Source organism: Danio rerio, chromosome 11 (genome assembly GCF_052040795.2).
Source record: "Danio rerio strain M-AB ecotype USA chromosome 11, GRCz13ab, whole genome shotgun sequence".
Taxonomy (NCBI): domain Eukaryota; kingdom Metazoa; phylum Chordata; class Actinopteri; order Cypriniformes; family Danionidae; genus Danio; species Danio rerio.
In genome coordinates this window covers 25,019,369-25,047,086 of record NC_141031.1, presented here as the reverse complement: position 1 = coordinate 25,047,086, position 27,718 = coordinate 25,019,369, and the positions used below count along the sequence as shown (strand labels likewise).

The window sequence follows — 27,718 nt, the reverse complement described above, 5'->3', positions numbered from 1 at the left end:
GCCCCCAGATCATATTCCTGGACTTTCACTGCTGGCCTGCCGCCGTTCCTCAAGCAAACCCTGTCCCAAATCCCCAGAAGATTGAAGAATGAAAAGAGATGTAAAGTTTAGATGTGTGGCAACAGCTAAACGGCGGCTCAGGTTTCTCCAAGCCCTGGCTATATTTAACCTACTGATCTAACACCAGGCAGAGAGTTTAAATGCCACCAGTGCAGTTGGTGTGGAGCAGTTGTCGTCCACAGATCTTCTTCAGAAACACCCACAAACGCTCACAAGGACCTGTACAGCTTTTCAGAGGAGACACAGCACAGCCGGTGGACTCTAAACCAGCAAAGACATGGAGCTTTTCGAGACCAACCCCTACTTTTTCAACGACCAGCGTTTTTACGAAGGCGCCGATAATTTCTTCCAGTCCAGAATCAATGGTGGCTTCGAGCAAGCCGGATATCAGGACAGGAGCTCCATGATGGGCTTGTGTGGGGATGGACGGATGCTGACCACCACAGTTGGGTTGGAAGACAAACCATCTCCATCGTCCAGCCTCGGTTTGTCCATGTCTCCTCATCAGGAGCAGCAGCACTGCCCCGGCCAGTGTCTCCCCTGGGCCTGCAAGGTGTGCAAGCGCAAGTCAGTGACTATGGATCGAAGAAAGGCCGCTACCTTGAGAGAGAAGAGGAGGTTGAAGAAGGTGAACGAGGCCTTTGAGGCTCTGAAGAGGAGCACATTGATGAACCCCAACCAGAGGCTGCCGAAGGTGGAGATCCTGCGCAGTGCTATACAGTACATCGAGAGGCTGCAGGCACTGGTCAGTTCACTCAACCAGCAGGAGCATGAACAGGGGAATCTGCATTATAGAGCCACAGCCGCTGCTCCACATACTGGGGTGAGTGCAGATTTGGAGAACAAGACAGGTGTGTGGTGGGATTTTTTGAGTTTATACACTTTCAAGCGCGATGGTAAAGCTGTCACCTTAATCAACAGATACACTTTATACCTAAAGGGTCAAAATTAGTAGCTTGAGATACATGTTAGTAACTAAGATGTACTAATTAGTTAAAAACAAATAAGACTAAAGGTGTATTTTTTTTAAAGGTAACACCTCAGTGACAGCTTTATTTCTGACAGTATATTTTCTCTGACACAACTGGACATTCATTATTTAGATTCTTTCTCTCTCTCTCTCTCTCTCTCTCTCTCTCTCTCTCTAATAAATAGTTTTTGGAAAATGCTTGATGATAAATAGGTGGGCACTCTTTTGACATTGTATATAATTGAATATTTCATTAAATTGTGAATATTTAAAGATGTAGATGTAGAATTTGTAAACTTAGAAATTAAATGTATAGTTAAAAATATAATAGTTAAAAATTCAATTGTTAAAAATTTGCAATTTAAATAGTTTAAAAGCTAATTAAATTCCTAAACATGACATTCACTGCAAATATGTCTTTTTAAAATTAATTTAACAAATATAAAGTAAAAGTAGAACCTTAAATTTAGCAGTATGCACTACAAAAATAACTAAAATCTGAAAGGAAATTAAAATGTGATAATTACATAAAATTAACTAAATGGCAAGCCTAATTACAAACTTAAACTAAATAAAATTAGCTTAAAAATGAAATGTATTTTTACTTTAAAAATTCATTTTAAATTAACAACTGCAAAAAATAGAAAAAATAGTAAACAATTTTTAAAGATAAATTTAATTTCCATTTAACGTTTTTAAATATGAATTACATAATACAAATGAACATATAAAGTTCTCATCGTTTAAAATATTCAAATTCCTATATAAAATGTTCCATGAACTTTATAAGGGCAGACAGTTGTCTGGCGTGTGCTGCTGGTTTGTGATGTGTGTAAGGGTGCTGGGGGTCCTTGTGGTGGGGTTTGGTGACTGACAGCAGTGTGTGTGTGTGTGTGTGACAGGTGTCGTCCTCTAGTGATCAGGGCTCTGGCAGCACCTGCTGCAGCAGTCCAGAATGGAGCAGCGCGTCTGATCACTGTGTCCCCGCCTATAGCTCCGCCCACGAGGGTAAGACCACACTCACTCCACATTTAAACCACGCTTACTCATCCTTTAAACCACATAGGGCCTTGATTATCAATTTTTGCCATTCATTCTAATGTTTTTGACTTTTTTTTTTAACCATTTTATTTTAATAGTGTAAAATAGTTCTGAATGTCTGTCATGCTCCTTTTTTAACAGAATGGTTTTGTTACATTATTTTGTATATTTTTGGTGCATTTAGAATAAATCATTATGACTTTTATTGTAATGATTGTTGCGTATTTCTATATTTTCCTTTAAAATTTTCATTCTATTTCAATAATAATAAATTAGTGATAAATAATTAACATATTAACATATTAAAATATTAGGATACAAGTATTATTAAACAAATTAATAAAACAAATGGCAGCCATTTCTAAATAACTACAGAAGCTAAAATAAAGACAAAAACTAAAATGCCCATGCCCACTTATCCTTTAAACCACACCCTCAAGGCTTTGTTTACTTCAGCTTTTAAAAGACTTACCCTTCGGTCCAATGTGTTTGACCTTTCTATTCATAACAAACTAGTCTGCTTTAAAAAAAGACTTGCCTGACAATAAAGTGACATTGTGGTCTACTTTTCTCAGATCTGCTGAACGACGACTCGTCAGAGCAATCCAACCTGAGGTCTCTGACGTCTATAGTGGACAGCATAACGGGAACAGAGGCGACTCCAGTGGCCTATTCAGTGGACATAAGCAAATAAATCAGAAGGCCGACTCACCGTTACCTTCAGACCAGCTTTCACTGACCACAACAGCAACATTAGACGAAGTTTTTGCAAGTTAGACAAGCCTTGGAGGGCTTAATTTCCAGACAAATCTCGAGGTCCATTTGATTATATTTCCAAATGTTTCTTATCTCTGTGGAAATAAGAATGAATTTCAGATCCCCCTGCTGAAACTTAAAGCAGTCAGGAAGGCTGATTCATATTTTCATAGTTTGATTCCTTTATTTTTGCATTCTGATTTTGTGTGTGCTTTATGCTTACCAATGACAAAATATTTGTGGGTCCAATGCTTTTGACCAATTTTATTTTAATTTAAACTAGTTCCGAATGCCAGTCTTGTAAATATGTTCCTATTTTCTACAGAGTGCTTTTTGTTATGTTATTTTGTATTTTTTTCCCTGTGTGTTTGCTATTATTTATTTGGACTTTTATAATAAAGATTGTTGTGTATTTGTATATTTTCATTTCAAACTGTATTCTTTACCTCTCAAAATGTTTTCTTTTTTTTTTGATTCGACGGCAAAATTGATTATTTATTGGAATTTCTTTGGTTCAAAATCAAACAAACATTGCTCAGGGGTAGCTTATGTAATGTGTTGGTGTAAGGGATACATCAGAATAAACAGCAATAGTAAGTCCAATGCACTCGAAAAAGGGGAAAAAATATTAAAAAGCCTTAATTTACATGGCTATTCTCAGAATGATTACTCAGCAATCATTATTAATTCAGCATTGAGAGAAAAAAAATTATAATGACAGTTGAATATATATATATATATATATATATATATATATATATATATATATATATATATATATATATATATATATATATATATACATACAGTTGAAGTCAGAATTATTAGCCCCCCTTTGAATTTTTTTAATTGTTTTTAATATTTCTCAAATGATGTTTAACAGGGATTTTCACAGTATGACTGATAATATTTTTTCTTCTGAAAAAAGTCTTATTTGTTTTATTTAGAATAAAAGCAGTTATTTATTTTTAAACACCATTTTAAGGACAAAATTATTAGCCCCTTTAAGCTAAATTTTTTTCCCGATAGTCTACAAAACAAACCATCGTTATACAATAACTTGCCTAATTACCCTAACCTGCCTAGTTAACCTAAATAACATAGTTAAGCCTTTAAATGTCACTTTAAGCTGTATAGATGTGTCTTGAAAAATATTTAGTCAAATATTATTTACTGTCATTATGGCAAAGATCAAATAAATCAGTTATTAGAAATGAGTTAATAAAACTATTATGATCAGAAATGTGTTGAAAAAAAATCTTCTTTCTGTTAAACAGAAAATGGGGAAAAAATAAACAAGGGGTCTGTTAATTCAGGGGGGCTAATAATTCTGACTTCAACTGTTGTACAGTTGAACAGTATATACAGTTGAAGTTGGAGTTATTAGCCCATCCTGAATTATTAATAATAAAAAACTATTATTTTGTTCCACAATTTCTGTTTAACGGTGAGAAGATTTTTTCAACACATTTCTGATTTGCTGAAATGCGTAGTTTTAAGGAATAGCCATGTCAATAAAGCCTTTTTAATATTTTTTCTACATTTTTCGAGTGCCTTAAACCTATTTTTGCTGGATTTTTTTTTTTTGGTTGTTTCTCAAACATACTGCCAATAATATTTTATTAAATCTGATTGAGAAATATTACTAAATATCATTTTAAAAAAGTAAAATAGCGAAAACTAAAATAAAATGCAAACTATAGAAATAAATACATAAAAACACTGACTATTGATTACTCATTCATTAATTGTCTTGTCAGCTTAATCCCTTTATTAATCCAGGGTCGCCACAGCGGAATGAACCGCCAACTTATCCAGCACATTTTTACACAGCGGATGCCCTTCCAGCTGCAACCCATCTTTGGGAAACATTCACACACACATTCACACACACACTCATACACTACGGACAATTTACATGTAGCTAACCAAATTCACCTGTACCACATGTTTTTAGACTGTGAGGGAAACCGGAGCACCCGGAGGAAACCCACGCGAACGCAGGGAGAACATGCAAACTCCACACAGAAACGCCAACTGAGCCGAGGATCGAACCAGCGACCTTCTTGCTGTGAGGCGACAGCACTACCTACAGCGCCACTGCGTCGTCCACTATTGATTATTTGAAATAATAATAATAATAATAATAATAACAATAATAATACAAATTGTTAAAACTAACTAAAACAAAAATAAAATAAATATTGTCCAAAAATGGTCCAAACTAAACACAAACAGCAATGGTTCAATGCAAAAATAACACTAGTGCAAAATAAAGCACTAAAAAGATTTAGAATACATATGGTAAATATTTATTTATATATATATTCATATATATATATTTATTTGTGACAGCTTTTTACATTTAGAGTGAAAAAAACAAATCAACTTAACAGTATCTGCAGCAGTACTAAAACACATCACATGGAAAGAAAAATATGTCACTTGTTCAACCACATGCTTTATGTGGAATCTGCATCTACTCTATACAGAATTATATACATAAATCAGCTATTTACACACACACACGAAACCTTACATGCACACAGAAGAGAAAGTGAAGGACCTGCACCTGTTTTACAGTTCACATTACTGTCAAGAGTTATAGAAACAAACCAGCGTAAAAATGACCATCACAAGTGAACACGCCATAAAAGCAAGAGGCTTCAGTCGCATCAGGGAAACATCTAACGCTTGGTCCACGGCAAGGCATTTGTCTTCTTTAGCAAGCCACTAAATCATCAAATAAAGAGTTCAGGCGCAAAAGCCTCAAAGCGCAATCTGAAATTGTCTTCTAAAATTGGCTCCTATATTTATATTCAGTTATTTCACTTTAAAGCCAACGAGAACACACCTATTTATTAAAATAAAAGTGAAATGACTGAATTTACAAACAGGCCTGAGAATAATGCTAATTTTGGAAGAAAATTTTAGATGGAAATAAGAAACATTTGTATCTGAACTCTTGAAATACAACCCAATAAAAAACTAAAATAAAATAACAATATGAGAAAATGTGATTTGTTATTACTCTTTAACCATTTTTTGATTGACAAAATTGACTAATTTGGATTTCATAGCTCCAAAAATAAAAAAAATTAAACCCTGGAACATTTAGTAAAATTCCAAAAAATCTACCATCTTTGATTTGTTTATTTTTATTTTTTTTATCTTCTATTTACTTGACAAAAGCATAAATAAAGAACTTCCAGTATTTACACTGACAAACTTAAAATGTCTTTTTTCTGCTGTATGTGCTCTTTTGTTGTTTCAGGAGTCATTCACAATGTGTCTAAATGTGTAGAAAGTGCACTGGATGCCACTTCCTCTCTAATTGTGCACGTCTACATTTAAAACAATGAATTTGATTGCACAAAAGACACAATTTGTGAACAGCCTGTAAGGCTTTTTCTTCAAGCAAAAATGATATTGATCTTAACTTTCTGGTGCACCTCCAGCAGGCACACAATGTTATAAGATGTTAATATTAGGTTGGATTTAGGTCAAGCTGTAACATCATTAGACTTTGATATTTGGTTGATTTTAGGTTGTGTTGGAAAGTGACCAAAATTCAACACTGAACCAACATCTTAAACCAATGACATATTGATGTTACTGACATTTATTTGTCAGGTATGGCAACCAAAATCCAACGACTGATAGGCAACATAGTGGTAACGTCCACACAACGTCAAGCTGTAACATCAATAGACGCTGATATTTGGTTGAATTTAGGTTGTGTTGGAAAATGACAAAAATCCAACATCGAACCAACATCATATTGACATCAAATGCTGACATTTATTCATCAGGTTTGGCAACCAAAATCCAACTTCTGATAGACATCATAGTGGTACCATCTACACAACGTCAAGCTGTAACATTATTAGACGTTGATATTTGGTTGATATTACGTTGTGTTGGAAAGTGACCAAAATCCAACATCTTAAACCAATGTCATATTAACGTCAAATACTGACATTTATTTGTCAGGTATGACAACCAAAATCCAACATCTTATAGACAGCATAGTGGTAACGTCCATACAATGTCAAGCTGTAACATCATTAGACGTTGATTTTTGATTTAATTTATGTTGTGTTGGAAAGTGACTAAAATCCAACATCGAACCAACATCTTAAACCTACGTCAAATTAATGTCAAATACCGACATTTATTCGTCAGGTATGGCAAATAAAATACAATGTCTGATTGACACCATATGGTAACGTCCACACAATATCAAGCTGTAACATCATTATATGTTGATGTTTGGATGATTTTAGGTTGGGCGTTAAGTTCTGACGTCAACCCAATTTTCACTTCTAAACAAAACACAACGTCCCCATGACATTCAGGTACAATGTCAATCTGACATCATGTTGTCCCAAATAAAGGCCCATACCAGGGACAAATATTCGTTTATTGAGCTTATTTTAATGTAAAATAACAGCCGTAAAAGCATTATTAAAATAAGATTTAGGCTCATTTGTTCACATTCCTAAGGATGAAGACTATGCATTGAAGCAAGATGAATGTGAAGCTGGCATCTGAATGTATCATCTAACTTTAAAGATATATTGTCTTAAAAAACGTTGATAATAAGCAAGAGCCAAAATTGTCCTGGTGTACACAAACCTTAATATTACTGGAAATACGAGACGTATCAAATTGTACTGTACCTACTCAGTGGAAATAAGGCATGAGTATCCACAATTATCAAAGAATTAAATATTGTAACTGAAGGGAAAGTTGCAGTGATACTGTTTAAAATACTTCTGTTACAACTTGTTTGGATTGTGTTAAAGCCACCAAAAACCTCATTGGCTTATATTTACAGAATACAATTTATTTGGAACTAGTTTCCTCGTCAATTACATAAAGGTGAATGAGAATTAACAAATCACATATTCTTCATTTCTGCAAAATGTCCCAACTTTGTTGGAATTTGGGTTGTAGATATTCGGCGAGCGCACTACAATAAATGAAGCAGAAAGAACTAAACCTGCTGTAGGCACAATTGGCAGATCGAGGCTTAAAAAAAGAGCAGCACACTGCAGGATTTCAAGTTCAAGTGCCGAAGTGGTGATTTACTCCTTCCGATGACGACTGAGAGATGCTACAGTGATTGTCAAGTTTTAGTGGCATGCATGTTGTTTACCGGATGCCCCAATGCCAACCGTGACCCACACAGCACAAACAAGACTTGATCATCATCATCAACCATTCACTCGTTTAACTCTCCGAATGATTACGATGACGATTGGTTGCGTATAAAATGAAAGAACAGTCACTTATATTAATACTTGCTTTAATAGAGAGCACTTTTTAAAGTAAGAACATGATTTGTCAGCATCGTGTAACACTTAATATACACATACACACAATTCACACACAGTACAGTAGCTGCCACGATAGCACGATACATCCTGTGAATTATACAGAAAATATTGTCTTCGAAAATAAAGACCGACACGCGCTCAGAACTGGTTTGGTAGGTAGGTTTGCTTGATTTACTCATGTGAATTCCAAGTTGCGGCACCAAGAGATTTGTTCCTACAGAACATCGTTTTGTTTGTTTGTTTGTTCTCCTGATGCTAAGTGAACTGAAGTCTATTGCTTTCCCTGATGCTCGACACGTTTAGCATCATGTCCGGGAAGTGTGTGGAGCAAAACTCTACGTGAAAGTGAACACAAACGCACGTTTTCTTCAGTCAGACACCGACTACGACAGCACTCTAGCAGACGGAGCTGTCTAACCGACGGCAAACAGTCACAACTGAGACTTTACAGTTCATAGAATAATGATATATTCATCTCCATGTACAAGTCTGATATATATATTTCCATAAAAAACATAATAGCGTCTTTTTCAGATTTTTTTTTTTCATATATACAGAGACGTTGATTAATATTTTGCATAAACAAAGAGGGAGAGAAAGCCTTAAGGTCTGTTCACACCAAGAACGATAACTATAAAGATAGAGATAGGGTCACATCTATGGTCACTGGGTTAAATTTCAATCATTCTCATCATTCTAATAGCATTTGAGACAGTTGGGGATTTCACTGCAAATTAGCGAAAGTGATCATACTGTTATAATTAGGCTGTAAAAATGCTGGGTTCCACACAATCTATCTGTGTTGAGACAAAATGAAGAGATTTAGTTAACTTATGAAGTTTTACAAATTTAAGAGGATTGAACATAAAACTATTGAGTTGTCACAAAAAACTTTCTAGAATAATGTTCTTTCAGGTCAAAAAGCAAATGTTATTTTTAGAGTGTATAACCATAACTATACTAGCTAACAAAAGTCTTGTCACCCATACAAATTTTAGGATCAACCAAAAATAACTTCTCGTTGATCATTTGGTATCAAAAGTGGATTTTATGAAAGGCAAAGGCGTCTAATTACGTGTATTTTACCAAAATAAAATATGATCATGCCTTGATTTTTAAATATTTAATAAGGACAGTCACTTAAAATAATATAATAATAAAAGAATCAATATTGTGTAAGACTCCCATGAGCTTGGAGGACTGCATCCATTCATCTCTGCACTGATTCAAATAACTTGTTAATAAAGTCATCTGGAATGGCAAAGAAAGCGTTCTTGCAGGACTCCCAGAGTTCATCAAGATTGTTTGGATTTATCTTCAATGCCTCCTTTATCTTACCTCAGACATGCTTAATAATGTTCATGTCTGGTGACTGGGCTGGCCAATCCTTGACACCTTGACCTCTTTGCTTTCAGAAACTTTGTTGTGGAGGCTGAAGTATGAGAAAGAGCGCTATCCTGCTGAAGAATTTGCCCTCTCCTCACTTGACTGATTTCTGTAAGAATCTTGGGTGCATGAGAGTTCCAATAGGTCCTCTGCAGTATTTGTGATGATTGATCTGAAAAATGTACCTTCTGCCACTTTTCCAAATGATCAACCAGAGGTCAAGTTATTACTTGTTACTCTTACAACAGGGATCGACATCAAGACTTTTGTCAGGTAGTGTAAATTGGTGTCCAAACTGACAGTGAATACCATTCTGGGTTGCATTTCTCAAAAGCATCATAACCCAAATTAGATTGTACAACCATTGCCACAAGTTGTCTCTACAATCAACTTAGCATAAAAGGTTTTTCTGAAACCCAGCCATGTTATTATTGTAGTTTGCCACCTGTCACTTTAAATATTAGTGCTCATTAGAGCATGATGAATTCTTATTGGCTGTCAATGTGTCTGTGAGTTTAACTATAACATTATAGTGGTGTGAAAGATTTTTCAAACTATCTTTATTGTTATCATAAAGGGCTGGTAACAACAGGAATGATAACTATAAAGATAGAGATAGGGTCACATTTATGGCTGTTGGGTGAAATGTTTGTGAGCAACATTCAATCATTCTCATCATTCTAATAGAATTTTACACAGTTTGAGAATTCACTGCAAATTAGCTAAAGTAATAAGGCTTTAAAATATACTGGGTTCCACACAATCAATCTATGTTGGGACAAAATAAAGGATAAGGTTAAGTTTACAGATTTAAGTTGATTGAATAAAAGAATTCAGCTGTCACAAAAAAAAAAAAAAAAAACCTCAAGAATTGTGTTGTTTCAGCTCAAACAGCAAATATCATTTTTAGAGTGTATAACCATAGCTATATTGGTGTCCACACTGACAGTGAATAACATTCTAGGCTGCGCTTCTCAAAAGCATCATAACCTAAAGCAGACTGTACAACCATTGCCACAAGTTGTCTTCAACAATCAACTTAGCCAATGATGTTTTTCTGAAACCCAGCACTGTTATTACTTATAAGCTTGCCTTACAGTTTGGCACCTGTCAATTTAAATATTAGTGATTATTAAAGCATGATTGGTTTTAGTTGGCTGTCAATGATTCTGTGAGTTTGACTATATCGTTGTAGTGGTGTGAAAGATTTTTATAACTATCTTTATTGTTATCATAAAGGGCTGTTCACAACAAGAGCGATAATTATAAAGATAACTAAAACTAACGATATAACATCCTCACCAATTAAAAATAATGTTCTGTTTTTATTATAAGTATGTGCTGCAGTTTTGTATCTGTTACTTTAAATGTTAGCACTTATCAAAGCATGATAGATTTTGATTGGCTCCCAATGTTTTATCATTAACCAGGAGTTTCGCGGGAGGGTAAAATTTCAGAGCAATTTTACAATTGAGATTGAATATATCAGCATTTACATAAATGAATGATAATATCCATTTTATCATAACCAACCACACTGCAGTGTCATCTGCAAATTTTTAATAGTTAAGCATGTTGTTTTCTGATTATCTATCAATGCTTAGATTGTTTATCAGTTCGGAAAAATAGTGATTTTGTTGTTTGTTTATAGTTTTTAATTGTGGATTATGTTATTCTGCTATCATTATTGTTGTGGTGTGGACTTCCCCTAATCTTTTTTATTTACAAGTATTTTTATGGTTATCAATACAGTTATCGCTCTTGGTGGGATTGGGCCTTTATACAGTAAAATGCCAATGGCACACCCAAAGGAGCAGACTAGTACTGACAGACTACAGGGCCAATACACCAGTAAAATACGACCACCACAAAGACTATAGAACCGGGATTACTGGGAAACAACTGATATGACGAGATTTCTCCTTTACAGCTGCTATGCGTTCCACGCACTCAAAGTTCAAAATTCGTCCTTCTGTCCCCCTCTATTGCACGGTGTCCAATGAAAGCTCTGGTGTGGTTCAGGACAGGGGAAGTAAAGCCCTTCCCTCATCCTTTCAAGGTGTCCCCAGATTTTGGCATATTTCATTCTCGAAAGGCCGCAAGCTTGTGTCCGTACAGGTAGTGGGAATGCACTGCCAGGAAAATGGAAGAAAAACAGAAAAATTGAAGAAAAAATTAAAGCAAAAAGTTGTATAAAGGCTTGTTCTGAGACAATTTCATCCATATAACACATGTCAGAAAAATTTCTAGTGATGGACTGGACAACTATATAATTATCATGTCATCATATCAAAAATTCAGGCAACTCTCTGACCTCCCCAATATATTTGAACCTATTGTTTTCTCCTTCTACTTTGGATGGTGCATGTCCCTTTTAGAGAAATCAATCCTCCTCTCAGTAGCCGATCTTTATATCGGAGGTATATTTGCCTCATTTGACCAACTGAAAGCGCTGTATAACATCCCAAGAAATCTTTTTTTTTTTTTTTTAGATATTTACAAGTGTGTGACTTTGTTTGCAAACACTTCCCAATTTTTCTTGATGTCCCACCTCTTTCTGAGGTTGACAATATTTTATGTCTTGAAGTAAGCAGTAAAGTTTTAATCTCTAAGTGAATCAGTATTTTTGCCAATTTACAGTCCTTTCCAGTTGAAAGTCTCCGCGCCAGCTGAAACAGAAATTGAACAAGACACATGAAAAGCAACTTTGAACTGGGTTCATTCCTCATCTACTGTATATGCGCACATCAGTGCCTTATTCAGTGTAAAGACATTCACTGAGTACACTGGTCAAATGTAGGCTCGCACAAATCGACCAACTATTGATCCGAAGTGTGATGGTTGTCATTCAGTATTTAACCCATATGTTCTGGACATATTCAGTGCTTTCCTCATTCTGTGGTTCAGTATTTCTCTCTCTTTATGCCATTACTTCAATAGATATAGTTCCATCACCTATTTTTGGCCTGTTTGGTGTGATGCCTGATAATTATACATTACCCACTTACTTTTTAAACATTATGAACTTTCTTACTTTGCTTGCTAGGCGTGTGATTTTATTAAACTGAAAGAGCCCCCAGCCACAATACATGCGAGGTGGCTGAAAGATGTTTTGTATTTTGTGAAACTAGAGAAGATTAGATACTCCCTTCAAAGACATAACAGATTGTTTGTTAAAAATTAGAAGCCCTTTTTATCTTATGTTAAAACTCTCCAGCTGGATGTAAACTGATCACCCTTACTTGCTCTTGACATATACTAATACATCAGTTTGTAATCTTTCATTACTCAAATTGTAACATTGAGAAATCGTTGCATAAATGTAGACATCTGCACCTCATTTAGTTTAGTTTATTTTACTATCATTTTCATTTATTTATTCATGTTTTTTTAATATTTCTTTAAGGGTTGTTTGATATGTTTGCAAAAATGTAAAATGTAAAAATGCTAAATAAATCATAAATTTAAAAATATGAAAGAGGGCGGTATGATAACAAAATGTAATGCATAAAGTTATTCTTTTTTTTTATTTTAGGTCAAAGACTGGCTGTTTAGCAATTGTTACATTAACCAAAAGACAAAACAAAGAAAAGAAAAAAAGTTCTCATTTATTAGTTTCATTATAAGCTGTTCACACATTGACAATAAAACTAAGTAACTTTTAAAATACAATATTTTCACACATACACAATAGTATACATTTAAAAAGGATCAAAAACGTTGAACAGTTTTAGGACAACTTTAATGAAAGGGTTTGATCCACTTTAAGGAGCCCCTATTATGGGTAACACAGCACTAAGTGAATAAAAAACATCCAGCTGAGGTTTAAATTTGAAAGTGCACCGTGTTTAAAACTATTGATTCTTTAATGAAAGAGTCAACTTAGAGTCAAACTAATGAATCATTCTGTGTTTGGATCTTTTGCCTGGCCATATCGAAGTCGAAGTCGATACGCGGCATCCCCATATATGAACTACACCTTTATCTTCAAACAGTAGCGAAGCACAAGGGATCATAGGATTGATCATGATGAGAAGATTACTTGCACTGAGATGGCCAGTGATGTGGCTGCTGGGAGTAAAGATTTAAAGTTCATTTTCACAACAATACAACAGTATACCTTTTATTCCTGTCAATTTTCTGATGATTAATACAATAGCCTATGCTGCAACGCGGGATTCACCAGCCATTCGTTAATAAAGGAACGATCACCAAAGACTATTAATGTATGGGACTTTGCCAGTAACTCTTACACAGTTTATATGGACCAATTTCTTCTTCCTTCAGATCCTGTAAGTGTTTCTCCTTTCTACATAACCTGTAAGTATGATTAAAATGGTCAATTCGTTTTTTTTTTAGTTTGCAAAAAATGTGTTTAATTTTGTGTTGTAACTTGTTATCGCCCCACACGGCTTGTAATCACTTATCTATGATAGATCAGTGCTTGTACTGTATCTCTCAGGTTACATTTTTATGGGGCTATTCACATATCGCATCCAAAACCTCGTTAAAAACGCAGCGCGTGCTTCGTCCTTTACTGATTTAAATGCATTTCTGAGAATATAAGCCCCTGCTGTTTGTCGTTTTTTGACCTTGCATGCATATCAGCCTGTTGTTGGAGACCCCTAAAACCTAAGACCTTTTTAGTGCATAATAGGGGCTCTTCAAATGATGACTCCTTTAGACCCTTTAAAAGGACAGTTCACCCTGAAGATTGCTGTTAATTGGTGACACAAACATTTGATTCTTTTTTACTTCTATATCAAAGTAAAGCGTTTTAAAAGTAAAAAGTAACAATGTTTAGTTTTTCAAAGGTAACTCTTTTATTAAATGTAGGATTAACAGCAAATACTCATTTATTTTGAACAAACTCTCTTTTATACAGTATTTTGGAGTCAACCACTCAAAAAGAGTGCAGAGGCAGCAGTGTAGGTCTTACCTGTTAGTACGAGTGCAGTGATTAGTAAAAGCAGTTAGCAGGAGTAAGTCCTGACAGCTGAGGGGTCTAGTCTCTGCGGGGCCGGGGGACCGGCTGCTGAACCACAGACACATAGAGAGCAGAAAACATGCAGTGACACAAACCGAATCATCCGACCCATGCCATTCACATTAGTTACTCCAATCAGCATGCTTAAATCAATATGCACTTATTTCACAATTAGTGTTGTAAGATATACTGTAAAGAAGAAAAAGTTAGCAAGGCACCAATTATTGTTAGTACATGCTAACGGCAGCGCTGAACTCATTTCACCCTTGTAACCCTCCTGTTCCCCCACTGTACCTTCTGGTTGCAGCTGTTTTTTGGACACAGCAGTCATGGAGTGGGGAATGGACATGGTGTTGAGCCGGAATCCAGCAGGGAGGGTCTCAAAGGAGCCTGGCATCATACCCAAACCCTGGCCATCCCTTGGCCTGAATCGTTTGCGCCATGATGGAGACCTTCGGAAAGACTTGTCATCGCACTGTGAAAAAGGATGACACCATAATAACGGGGTTCAGATATTGTTCTTTTGACCATCTATACTAATTGGAAGTTGGCAGTAGAAAATGAGTGTTACAGGGCAATAATATAAATCAGGGTTTCTGTATGTTTCACACAGTTAAATAAGCATTTTAAAGACCATAATGAATGAAATTTTAGACTTATACATGGCCAGATTAAAGAAGATTTTCACTTGCTCTATAAAAGAAACAATTAAAATTTAATACATTTAATAATACAATAATAATTTTGTTTGGAATTCTTCCAAAACCTTAGCACAGGGAATCAAGGAATATGCAGGAATCCTAAAGGTAAATTCAATATCTTTTTAAGACTTTATAAAGACCTGCTCAGTATATTGTACACCCTCATCGCCACTTCAAGTTCTAATCAGCATCAAACCATTATCTTAATAAACAGTTGTTAATAAACAGTTGTAGTTAAATAAATCAATGTAGCACAACCATGCAACAGAACTCAGATAAGCTCGGAAGAAACAAAGCTTAAAATAATAAATTGCACGATTACACAAGTTATGAAAACATCAACCTGCAATCTTGACACGCTCCCCACATCATTCTTCAAAACTGTTTACCTGTTTAGAAATGGATCTCCTAAAAGTAGTAAATGCTTCACTTTTCTTAGGGAGTTTTCCAAACTAACTTAAAACTGCAGTTATATAACCTGGATAACACCCTGTTGAGCAATTACAGGCCAATCTCAAATCTCCCTTTCATTGGCAAAATCATTGAAAAAGTAGTTTTTAACCAGGTTAACACGTCCTTAAACTTCAAGGGGTGTTTAGACAATTTTCAATCTGGTTTCAGAGCACATCACAGTACAGAGAGCGCTCTTGTAAAGATAATCAATGATATCCGCCTAAATACAGATTCAGGTAAACTAACAGTGCTGGTACTGCTCGATCTCAGTGCTGCATTTGACATTGTCGATCACAGCATACTTCTGGATAGGCTGGAAAACTGGGTTGGGCTGTCTTGGACAGTCCTCAAATGGTTCAGATCATACCTTGAAGGGAGAAGTTACTATGTCAGTAGGTGACCATAGGTCGAGGTGGACACCAATGACATGTGGAGTCCCACAAGGCTCAATTCTAGCACGTCTCCTGTCCAACCTTTATATACTCCCTCTGAGCCAACTAATGAGAAAGAACCTAATCTCCTACCACAGCTATGCTGATGACACTCAGATCTACCTAGCCTTACTGCCCAATGATTACAGCCCCATTGACACCCTCCACCAATGCATTGATGAAATGAACAGTTGGATGTGCCAAAACTTTCTTCATAATATTGAAAAATATAGAAAAAACGGAAGTCATTGCATTTGGGAACAGAGATGAGGTTCTCAAGGTAAATGCGTACCTCGACACTAAGGGTAAAACAACAAAAAATAAAGTCAAGAATCTTGTTGTGACTCTGGAGTCAGATCTGAGTTTCAATAGTCATGTCAAAGCAGTCAGTAAATCAGCAGACCATCATCTCAAAAACATTGCAAGAATGGCACCTTTATTGCTGAAAAGTACATAGAGATTTTGGAGCACAATTTGCTGCCTTCTTTTGCAGGGACACCCATTCATATTTTAAACAAGACAATGCAAAACCACTTTCTGCACACATTACACAAGTCCTGAATTTTATTTGCTTTTCCATACTGTCTCAACTTTTTCTTATTTGGGGATATATTTGCATATATATGCACAAATACAAATCAAATTCCCTTCTCTATCACACAGATTTAATGCCTTGGAATAATAATTAACCTGACCACTTCATTCAAGCAGTACTGATAAAAGTAACAGTTAAACAGTGTCAGAAAACAACGTCTATACATATTTGTACATTAGCAGCTCTGCTCTACAGTTTACACATTAATCATTGCTCAATTTAACATCCAATCATTATATATACAAATTTTTAGTGACTTGCTTCTGGCCGTTTTGTAAAACAAACCTAAACAGACTGCAGTGCATTTACAGCATCTACATCTGATGACCATTCCATGAATTTTGAATTTCAATTATATACTTATGGAGAAACTTCTCTTACCTCTTCCAGGCGCCGGTCAGTTCCCAGTGCTAGGAGATTATTGAACTCCCTCTCCAGTATCTGTCTGGCCTGGAAGACAGAATGGATTTCAAAAGACTGATCCACCATCACATCTGTTGGTAGGAAGGTACTGTATGGAGCTGTGCACTGGCCCTCACCTGTGTGTTCTGCATGGGGATCTGAAGAATAAGGGCCAAACTGCTGAAGTCAAAGGTCTCATCGAGGGCAACGAGGGCTCCATGAACGCCGCTTTCCAGCAGGTTATTACTGTACTCCTTCAGCCCAATGTTCTGAATCCACTGCATCACCTGATCATTGGTCCATACCAGCGTGTCTGACAGAAACAGCAGTACATGTGTTTGCTATTACCTTTGAGAGACTCAGAGCTGTTCAGCAGTATTACAGTAAACAGACTCAGCTACAGTCAAGTAGGCAGTCAGTCAGTACAGTACTTGACTGTATACAGCTTTTTTATAAGACATACAACATAAAGATAACTACAAGTATGATTATATTTAGTCAAAGCTTCTAATGCTGAACAAGGCCGGCAGCTAGCTCTCTGCAACTCTCACATGGTCGTCCACTGCGCCCAGTCAATACCTGGATTGGAGACCTCATTGGAAAGCTGATGTTAACACATGGGATGAGATGTTAAACTGAGGTCCTGACTCTCTGGGTTATTAAAAATCCCATGGTACTTCTCGTAAAGATTAAGGTTGTAAAAATGTATAAAGCACTTTGAGTGTGCAGACAAGCACCATATAAATGTAAGGAATTATTATTAATATTATTGAGGGTGAATATACATAAATAAATAAATAAATAAATATATAAATCAATCAATCAATAAAGCAAAAAAAGTGCTCTGTTAATGCTATTGTCACAATAACCAGATATCTAATCCTGGCAGATCATTATAAGGACTAAAAATCCGCCGGTAAATGGACTACAAGTTCCAGTCATGTACCACACACACACACTCACACCGGTTTCTGATCCTGACTGATTGCAAACACACAGCCGGAGGATTGTCGAAAGCTGATTACAACTCTATTTAAACAGCACACATACACACACACACACACACACACACACACACACACACACACACACACACACACACACACACACACACACACACACACACACACACACACACACACATATCATTGCTGAGTCTTGTTATACTGCTTTTGGGAACATTAAAAAGCGTTTCCTGGTATAAGTTTTCACGTGTTCTGACCCTTGCTTTGTTTTATTGTTTTATTGTTTGTCCCATCTGCCTGTTACCTGACGACGCCTCCGGATTGCCTTGTTTGTACCTGTTTGCCCCTGTTATTGACCATTGCCTGTCTGACCATGATTCAGAATAAAAGCTGCATAAGGATCCTCACTCCGTTTTCCCTCGTCTCTCCCTCTGTGGTTACAGCTATCTATGTTTATATAAAATTTTACATATTAACAAGTATAAAAGAATATTTAATAATTCAACATTTTTGAAGATGATCTTTTAAAAGTACATAAATCCTATTGTTTTTTTAAACACTGCTATTCATAATGAACAATATTCATATTTATACATATGTTATATTATAAAATGTAAAAATATTTGGATCAATGATTTGTAAAATATTGATTAGACTTGATAATGCAGCATAAGTATTATTTCTTATACAATAATTTTATAACAATCATTACAATTTCTTTAAATACGAGGTTATTTAATTAAAAGAAATGTTGTTATTTTGGATTGTTATTATGTTTCTGTTTAAAACTTTAATTTTGTGATTAATAATAATAATGATAAAATAATAATGATAATAATAATAATAATTTTTTACTATATAAATATTTAGCTGCTTTCTAAAAGATTAAGATACAGTCAGGATTCTGCCACTACGGTCTTGTTAATTTTTGTTTTGGTTAGTCCAGATACTAGTTCTGTCATGTCTTGTATGTTGTGCTCGGCTCGAGTTTCCTAGGACTGAGTACTCACTTTCTGTCATTGTGTGTCTTTTGTATGAGCGCCCTCTCGACTGCGATCGGGTCTTGTTCGTTACCGCTCGGTGCGGGCACACAAGGTCTGGGTGCTCTCGTCCTGGTGTTTGTGTTTGCTCTGTCTGCTGCATCGTGTTTTATTCCCAGAGTCTCAGTCTAATTGGTTTTGGTTGGCGTTGGGATGAAACATGCACGTTGCATGTGTGAGTGCACAGTGAGTTTTTATTTATCGTGTACTTACGTCTTGCATTCAGTCTTCTGTTTTTAGCATGTGGTTAATATTTACATGCGCCGCCTGATTTAGTGTTTTACACGCGGTTAATGAGTTCTCTCATTGGTTGCATGTTTCTTAGCCCCCTTTTATGTGAGCACGTGGCTTGTGATGTTTCCTTTGTCATTTGCTCTCCCGTCTATTGTCTAGTAGTCCCACCCTCCTTGTTAACCAATTATTAGTTTATTATGTTCACCTGTTTGTGTTAATTATTTCTGCTTATTTTCTCCTCATGTCTGCTGTTCTTTGTAAGTTTATTATCGATTATCACTTTGTCCTGTCTGTCCAGCCTTGATCCCTGCCAGCCTAGTTTTTCTTCCTTTTTGTTTTATTTTTTACAATTAAATAATACTCATTAGTCCTCGTCCTTCCCTTTACCTGAACTTGACAGATACTTTATAAAAAAAATAACAAAACTTAATTACTAACTCTTGTCTGGTAGTGTGTAAATATTGTATATATACACAACCAGTCAAAAGTTTGGGCTCAGTTTTTTTTTTCTTTAAAGAAAATTATTCTGTTTATCAAGACGGCATTTAATAAATTAAAAAAAAAAAAGTTAAATTGGTAAACATTTATATACATTTTTAATAACTGTTTTCTTGAATGTAGTTTCAAATTAAATTTGTGCTCTACTTATTAATCCTTTTATTACTATTACCATTCATAATAATAACAACAACAATATTATTATTATTATTATTATTATTATTATTAATGATAATAATAATAATAATAATAATAATAATAATAATAATATAAATTAGAGTAATTTATAAAGAATCATGTGACTCTGAAGACTGGAGTATTAAGGCTGAAAATTAATCTTTAAAATCACTGGAATAAATGATTAAATTAAATTATAAACTACATTTAAACAGTTATTTTATAGTGCAATAAAAAATTCATTATTGTATTATTTGTACTGTTTTTTTTATTAAATAAATGCAGCCTCGGTGAGCATAAGCTTATTTAAAAACATTTAAAAATTGTACCGACCCCAAACTTTTGGCCGGTAGTGCGTACTGTAAATGATTTTGCTCAGACCACCTCTATCCCAGGCAGTAAACATTAATGCAGCAAACACTGGTTGTGTTTACAACAGTACTGTAAATATCAGTATTTAGGTAACATTAGAAGCGCAGTGTGATCCTTTTGCACAGCTGGCTCTTCTGCTTTCTGTTTGTACAATCCTGTGCATAATTTGCTTAAGTGTGTGTGTGTGTGTGTGTATGTGTGTTTGTGTGTCAAGCAGTTGGTGCGTGTGTCTTTAGCGCTGAAGATGAAAGATTTTAAAAAGCTGTGACAGCTGTGTCAAGTTCATGTGTGATGCTGAAGTTCAGCCGGGCGCCGTCCCTTTAAATGGATTTGACACTAAAAAGCTCAGCTGTTGACCTCTACTCACACATTCCTGTCAGCAACCTGTCAATTACAGCAATGACCACTAGATAGTGCTCTTTCCTTCACAAATTATTCATACCTTTGATATCATGCTGGAAATCCTCTCTCCTTCGCTCCAGCTCCTTCCGGTCATAGTTTAGCCTTTTCAAGCACATGATGCCATAGTGCAAACTAGCCCTGTAAGACATAATGAATGTAGTATTGTAGGTCATGTTTAAAGTGTGTGTTTTTTTTTTTTTTTAAAGAACATACAGTATTGACACTTTTAATAAGATGTAAATAAATCTCTGCTGCACCCCAGAATGTATTTGTGAATTTCAGCTTAAGATCATTTATTATTGCAGGTCAAGTTTGACCCTACTTGTGTGAGCGCAAATTAGCATTGTTGTTGTATGTGTGCCTTTAAATGCAAATGAGCTGCTGCTTTTAAGAAGAGAACAGAGCCTTTACACTCCAATCTGGCACTCTGGTAACAATAAAACAATTGAATTTCACATAACAAAAATGCCAGTAATAACTAATAAACATTATATTAATAACTTTTTAGCACAATTCTCTAGTTTTTAGAGAAAATATAAGTTTCAGGATAAAACTGTCATCAGTGAATACAGTCAATGGTAATTTTAGCCACAAAAGCCATACAGAATGCTAACGAGCACATTCAGAGAAGGCATTTGGAAAAGTTCTCAAATTATTAAGTGACATACTGTGCTTGTTTCGAATATGAAGTTAGAACACAGTGCTAATTTTGACTGGGGATGCACCAAATTTTTGACAGCCGAAAAATATTTTAAAATTAGTTCCATATTCAATTCTGTGGATATGTGCTCATACACAGTTCATAACACATGCTAACTGGAAAAGCAGAAATGTCCTGTCATAGGAACGCTGGTAAAAAGATGCTTCTCCAGAATGAGTCCTTAGTATTGGTGCCTCCTTCGGTGCCTCCTTCGGAAAGTTAAACTGACCTTCATTAGTGAAGCAGTTCAGAGTAAATCATATTTTGCCATATATATAACATTTTACAGACAAATTTGGCACATTTCCTTCTAAAATTAAACTTCTCAGTAGTCCTGAGTAGTTCATATCTCTGGAGTCTATGGAAACTCTTCTGTTCGGTACAATAACAGAACATTTGTAATTTTTTTTTCTGGTCACACATTAGAAATCTCCAGCTGCTACAGTGAGTATCAAACATGTCCCCTGTAAAATGAGTTTACCGATGGAAGCTGTCCACCATCTTTAGGTGTGTGCGCAGGTCTTTCTTGGTGAGGTGGTCCAGCATTCGAGCATCCACTAAACACTCCATGAAGTAGCTGCGATACTGAGGAAGACCGAGACTCGGCAGCCACTCATTTCCAATCCACTCATGGTTCATGTCTCCATACGCCAGTGTCTGAGATACAAGAGAGACAACATTTCACTGTGCATCTGACATCTGCATCATACACAGCTTTAAAATATTAAATAGTGAATAAACAAGCTTTATAATAGATAATATAAAATGTGTATAAAATATACCTTTACAGCAAAAGTTTATGTACTACATAGAAATTATATAAATATAAATATATAAATTATAAAGTTATAATAATATAAAAATTTATATTTTTAAATAATATTTGTAAATAATTACAAAAATATATAAAATGTTTGAATAGTTTTGTATTTATGTATTTATTTAAATTGACAAAAAGTTTATATAAATATTATATATTTTTAATTTTTATACTATTTATTTAATATATATTATATAGATTATTTATGCACATATTTAAACCATTTATTATTAGTCAATTTTATTTAAAATTTCTATAAAATATGAATTAAGTAAACTTGTAGTAAATATATAGCAATATTTTAATCAAACAATATTTAAAAATACTTTGATTATAAAGATGCTAAAACTATTTATTAAAGTTTTAGTAATATAATACTATTATTATTAATTAGTAATACATATTATTCATAAAAAAACTAAAATGTAGATAAAATTATGACAGAAATTTACTAAATAAAATGTATATATGTTTGTACGTATTTATGTATGCATGTATTTTTGACACGTGAAATAGCATATTAATAATAATATAAAATTTCATGTCATCATAATTACAAATTTCAACAAAGTCTTTGTGTCACTTACACATATAGTACAAATAGTATAGAACTTCTTACAATACATTTCAGTATGACAAAAAGGAATTTTAAATCCATATGGAAGTCAATGGACAACTCTCAATATGAACATTTAGGCTAAACTAAAGTTAAACCAGGTCATGTAAGAGGTCAGTGGCAGGCTCTGAGTTGGTCATTCCTCTCACCTGAGCCCAGCTTCCCTCCTCATTGTCCTTTGAGTCAGCATGTTTGGGCAATGAGACAGAGAGTGTTAGCAATGCTCTTCTACAGTTAAAGAACTCAATGAATGCAGCAAAAGCAGAGGAGATCAATTGAACACCAGACAACAACATCTGAGCTCATCGTTAATAGATAACACGTACTGCAAATCTATTTAAAGTTCCCCTGAAATGCTTGTTCAATGTGTGAAATAATTTAAAATTGAAACATTAGGTGTAGCCCCTTCTCTTTTTTTAAAATAGCTAATATCATTTTGTTTATATCACACCTCTGTCAGCAAGAATCAGTGAGCTAAAAACATCAAACTCATTACAGCAAACTTTGCAATAGCAGTGTCTATAAAAATAGCAAGTTTTCCAGCTTTAAATGACAGCATTTAGGATATAATTGAAACATTTTGCTGTCTGAGGTGACTCGCATATATTATTCAACCCACTTTATTAAGATCTCAAAACTCAAGGCTTTTTGTAGTGCACAGAACAGCAGTCCACTAAAAAAGATTAAGCATTCTCATATATGACTCCTAAACTCGGGAATAGACTTCCTGATAATGGCCGAGGCTCAGACACACTTTCTCAATTCAAAACAAGATTAAATGACCAATCTTTTTACTAAAGCATACACACTAAATGCATTACTTAACTACCATCTTGGATGTACTAAACCTGAACCCACTGAGCATCCCGTAGGCTGCTATAATATGCTTATATCTTCCAAATGGGAATCTTGTCACTATTTTGGAGCATGCTAGCTTACAGATAACCTGAAGACTTTTTGTTTATTTATTTATTTATTTATTTATTTATTTATTTATTTATTTATTTATTTATTTATGTCAACAACGTTAGAAATGTAAACTATGATTTCAGGGAGACTTTAAAAACAGTACTTAATGGTTATGCAAAGCGACAGGACAGCAGTGACACAGAAGCATGCAGAGGCTTTACGAAGCGCACTCGTTGGTGGTTTGCAGGGCAGAGGGGTTGGGGTGGATCGGGGCAGCAGGCTGGGGGTTGTGAGGGCTGCGGAAGCGTGGCATATGCATGGCACCGCAGGCACGAGGGAGTCACCCAGATGGACTAACCATTTTGGTAGAGGTTGCCATGTTTTCCATCTCCTCGTGAGTCACCCACACATTTCCGGAAGACTACACGGAGAAAAAGATACACGCACATACATAAATGATCACAAACGGCAAGGTCCTTATAAACATACACTGTATGACTGTTGGCAGCTTGGTTACTAAAAGCATCAGGAACTGTGTTATAGTTTTCTATTTATGTAACAAGTGTATTTTAATCACTTTTGAAGAAAGAGCAGTGTTTGAATGAAAAATAAAAGACTATAAGTAAAATTATATAGTCTTTAAAAATTCAATGATGATTAAAATAAATATTAAACAAACAAAAAAATCTAAAGCAAATATTAAGTATATAAAATTATATTAAATAAATACATCAAAAGAAATAATACATAGAATATATACAAATAAGGGGCAGCAAGGTGGCGCAGTGGGTTGCACAATTGCCTCACAGCAGGAAGGACGCTGGTTCCAGCCTCGGCTGGGTCAGTTGGCGTTTCTGTGTGGAGTTTGCATGTTCTCCCCATGTTCGCGTTCGCAATTATTTTTTTTAAATATTTTTACTCTTCTTTAGTTGTAAATTACATATTTTGAATTATTGTTTACCCTTTTTTAAATGTAGAATTGTTTTGATCTAAATACTAGTATTGAGTATGTATATGTATGTAAAGAAAATGCTTATTAATAATTATTTTTTGGGCTGCACGGTGGAGCAGTGGGTAGCACATTCGCCTCACAGCAAGAAAGTCGATGGTACGAGTTGGCATTTCTGTGTGGAGTTTGCATGTTCTCCCCGTGTTCGGGTTTGTTTTCCTCTGGGTGCTCCGGTTTCCCCCACAAGTCCAAAGACATTTGGAATAGGTGAATTGGGTAAGCTAAATTGTAGTGTATGTGTGTGAATGAGTGTGTATGGATGTTTCCCAGTAATGGGTTGCAGCTTGAAGGGCATCTGTTGCATAAAACGTGCTCGATAAGTTGGTGGTTTATTCCACTGTGGCGACCCCAGATTACTAAAGGGACTAAGCCGAAAAAAAAAATGAATGAATAAATGAATATACATATAAATATTTAATAATACTATTTTATTCTATTATATTTTGAAGTTTATTTTTAGCAAACATTATAGTGTTTTAATGCAATTGTTTATGACTGAACTAGCTAATATCAATATATTTACAAAAATCATGAAACATTTTTAGTACATAAACAATTTTCTTAAAATAAATAAAAAAAATAAAATAAAAAATTTATAACAATGATACTTTATTCTTTTACACAGAACTGTTAAAAAATTATTATTTATTAATTTTAACATAAAATAAAATTTTTATACAAATTAATAATTAGTAAAATAAATAAATTCTAAATAAAATAAAAATGAAAAAACTAAGAACTGAAATCAGTTCAAATGTTCTTCAAAAAAAGGAGTTACAATAATGTACATGTGTAGAAATATGTAATGTCCTGAAAAGCGTATTGAGAGGTGTTTTGAAAATTCAGAGCCACTGTACAAACGAAAAGCTGAATACAGATAGTATTATTATTAAAAAAATGCAGCAGAAATTCTTCCCATTTGGTGTTTTAGATTTTTTGGACATGTAGGTCTTGCTTGTCAATAAGACAACACTTCAATGTTCGTTCTTGTCAATTGCAGGAAAAAATGATTGATAAAAGGTTTATGTTAAACCGTTGTGAGTTTGAAACTTCAACTGCAGGCAAATTGTAATGCTAGTGTACATGAAGTAAAGTCAGATTTGCCCTTGTAGTTAAACTTTGATACAACACCTGAGTATTGAGCACAGATGACTTTATGACAAACACAGTGCATAATATAAAGACAGAATGTGGAGGACAGTTATAAATTGCTATGCTGGATTCAGTGACTGACACTCGTCTCTCCTGCTGCTGTTTAGGGTGCTGTGAAGGCTCATTATTTCTCGTTATTCGTTTACTCGTTATTATATTATTATTATTATTATTATTATTATAATCATTCTAAATATGCCGATCGAACTGAATACAATCTAACATCAACAACACATGACAAGCAACGCGTTGATAATTATAAATAATCATTTTAGATTACAAACAACCCAACAAGTTGTTTAGCACGTGTGCATCGCTGCTATTATTTTTACACATGTAACATTTTTCCTAGGCCAATTTAAACCAAAATACACATTGACACTCTAACAAGCATATCCTCAATGAGAAGGAACAGGGTTACTTACTAAAACATTAACGTACAGCAATACCACACAAGGAAAGGACACACTTTGTAGCAACAAAAAATGTAAGGTAAGCTTCAATATAGTGCAATGGACAAGTACGACCCACTCATGAACTAGGCACACCCCTATTCACACGGGGCGTCAGCGTCAACGCTTCCCATTCACTTTGAATGGGTGACGACAAGCGTTGCCAAACTGCATTGTGGATCTGTCGGCGCCGCTTCAGAGGCCTTGCTCGCTGCAGAAGTTGGGACCAGCTCAACTTTTTAAGCGCCAACGGAAGCATCAGCCAATCAGATCGCTGTATGCAAATACACCTGCTAGACAGTGGTCTATTGCTGACTGAATTTCATTGGCTGACGCTTCTATGACGATTGCTTCAGCCCCAACTTCAGACATGTCTTCAGTAAAGCATTGACGCTGAAGCCCCGTGTGAATGGGGCGTTACGTAATCTATTGGCTTAAAGATATCGGCCTATCTTTGACATTGGACGGATAACAATAACATTAAAAATAGCATTTATCAGCCGATAAGAATATGGCCGTTGAAATATTGTGAATCCCTAAATACAAATAATTTATATTAAAAATAACGCATATATAAAATAAATGTAATAATGATAACGATAAATAAAATAAAATAAAATACTGTTTGACTAACATTTGACCCGTGTTTGTTTTGAATGAATATGATTCTTACTGTGCGTGAGGTGAGAGGAGCAGACGGGCTGGTCAGTGACACCATCTCCTGTATCGCGAGCCTGAGCTTCAGCCGGTGCAGTGGGTTACTGATGCCGATTTCGCGCTGAATCTCTGTGTCCGACAGCGCAGACATGATGGCACCGCTCTTCACATTGGCACGACACGCTGCCACGTACCAAGCTGGCATTCCTACCCACAGCTGGAGGACGTCAGAGAGAACAGCGTCAACATGCATCTCTCCGCTATCTCCATCACCACAGTGATTCTGATAATTATTGTCATCCGCATGGCCGCTGTGATTAGTGTGATTATAATCATGGTGCTCATTACTGCACAGTGGGAGGGAGAGATGGAGGATTGTATGTTTGTACCTCGAGCCAGGAGACCACAGTCGGGCCGTCCCACTGAGCGAAGGGTAGACCTTTCCTTCTGGCGTCCTCCAGCAGCTCATGCCTGACGGAGACACAGAAAGGTCAGAAACACGTCAGTCTGAACATCTGAAGCAGATACTGTGGACTAGGATTTAATGCAGAAATCCTTTTTAATCTTGAGAGAGAGGGCGTCTGAGAAAAA

The 27,718-nt window shown here is 35.3% G+C and overlaps 2 protein-coding genes and 1 long non-coding RNA gene across 34 annotated transcripts in view; 2 read left to right on the top strand and 1 right to left on the bottom strand.

Moving 5' to 3' along the window:
• The window catches only part of LOC147841783 (uncharacterized), a 751,871-nt gene that overhangs the window by 542,356 nt on the left and 181,797 nt on the right, over positions 1–27,718 (top strand). The gene's annotated exons all lie outside the window — the stretch shown is intronic.
• myog (myogenin) lies at positions 223–3,245 on the top strand. Of its 2 annotated transcripts, none has more exons than XR_015501748.1 (3): positions 223–911; positions 1,933–2,038; positions 2,647–3,245. XR_015501748.1 is itself a non-coding variant. In NM_131006.1 (3 exon segments), coding segments are annotated over 3 exon segments (771 nt in total). In that variant the 5' UTR covers positions 226–337; the 3' UTR covers positions 2,766–3,245.
• Positions 8,122–27,718, bottom strand: part of ppfia4 (PTPRF interacting protein alpha 4) — a 204,800-nt gene continuing 185,203 nt past the window's right edge. For 8 of the 31 annotated variants that reach the window (XM_087271635.1, XM_087271647.1, XM_087271640.1 and 5 more), the window contains 11 exons: positions 27,517–27,598; positions 27,144–27,344; positions 24,216–24,278; positions 23,098–23,124; positions 21,994–22,169; positions 20,853–20,950; positions 17,262–17,437; positions 17,104–17,172; positions 14,837–15,017; positions 14,495–14,590; positions 8,122–11,687 (listed from right to left, as the gene is read on the bottom strand). In XM_087271635.1, coding sequence (XP_087127761.1) covers positions 14,529–14,590; positions 14,837–15,017; positions 17,104–17,172; positions 17,262–17,437; positions 20,853–20,950; positions 21,994–22,169; positions 23,098–23,124; positions 24,216–24,278; positions 27,144–27,344; positions 27,517–27,598 — 1,135 coding nt within the window. In that variant the 3' untranslated portion in view covers positions 8,122–11,687; positions 14,495–14,528. 31 annotated transcript variants of the gene reach the window in all.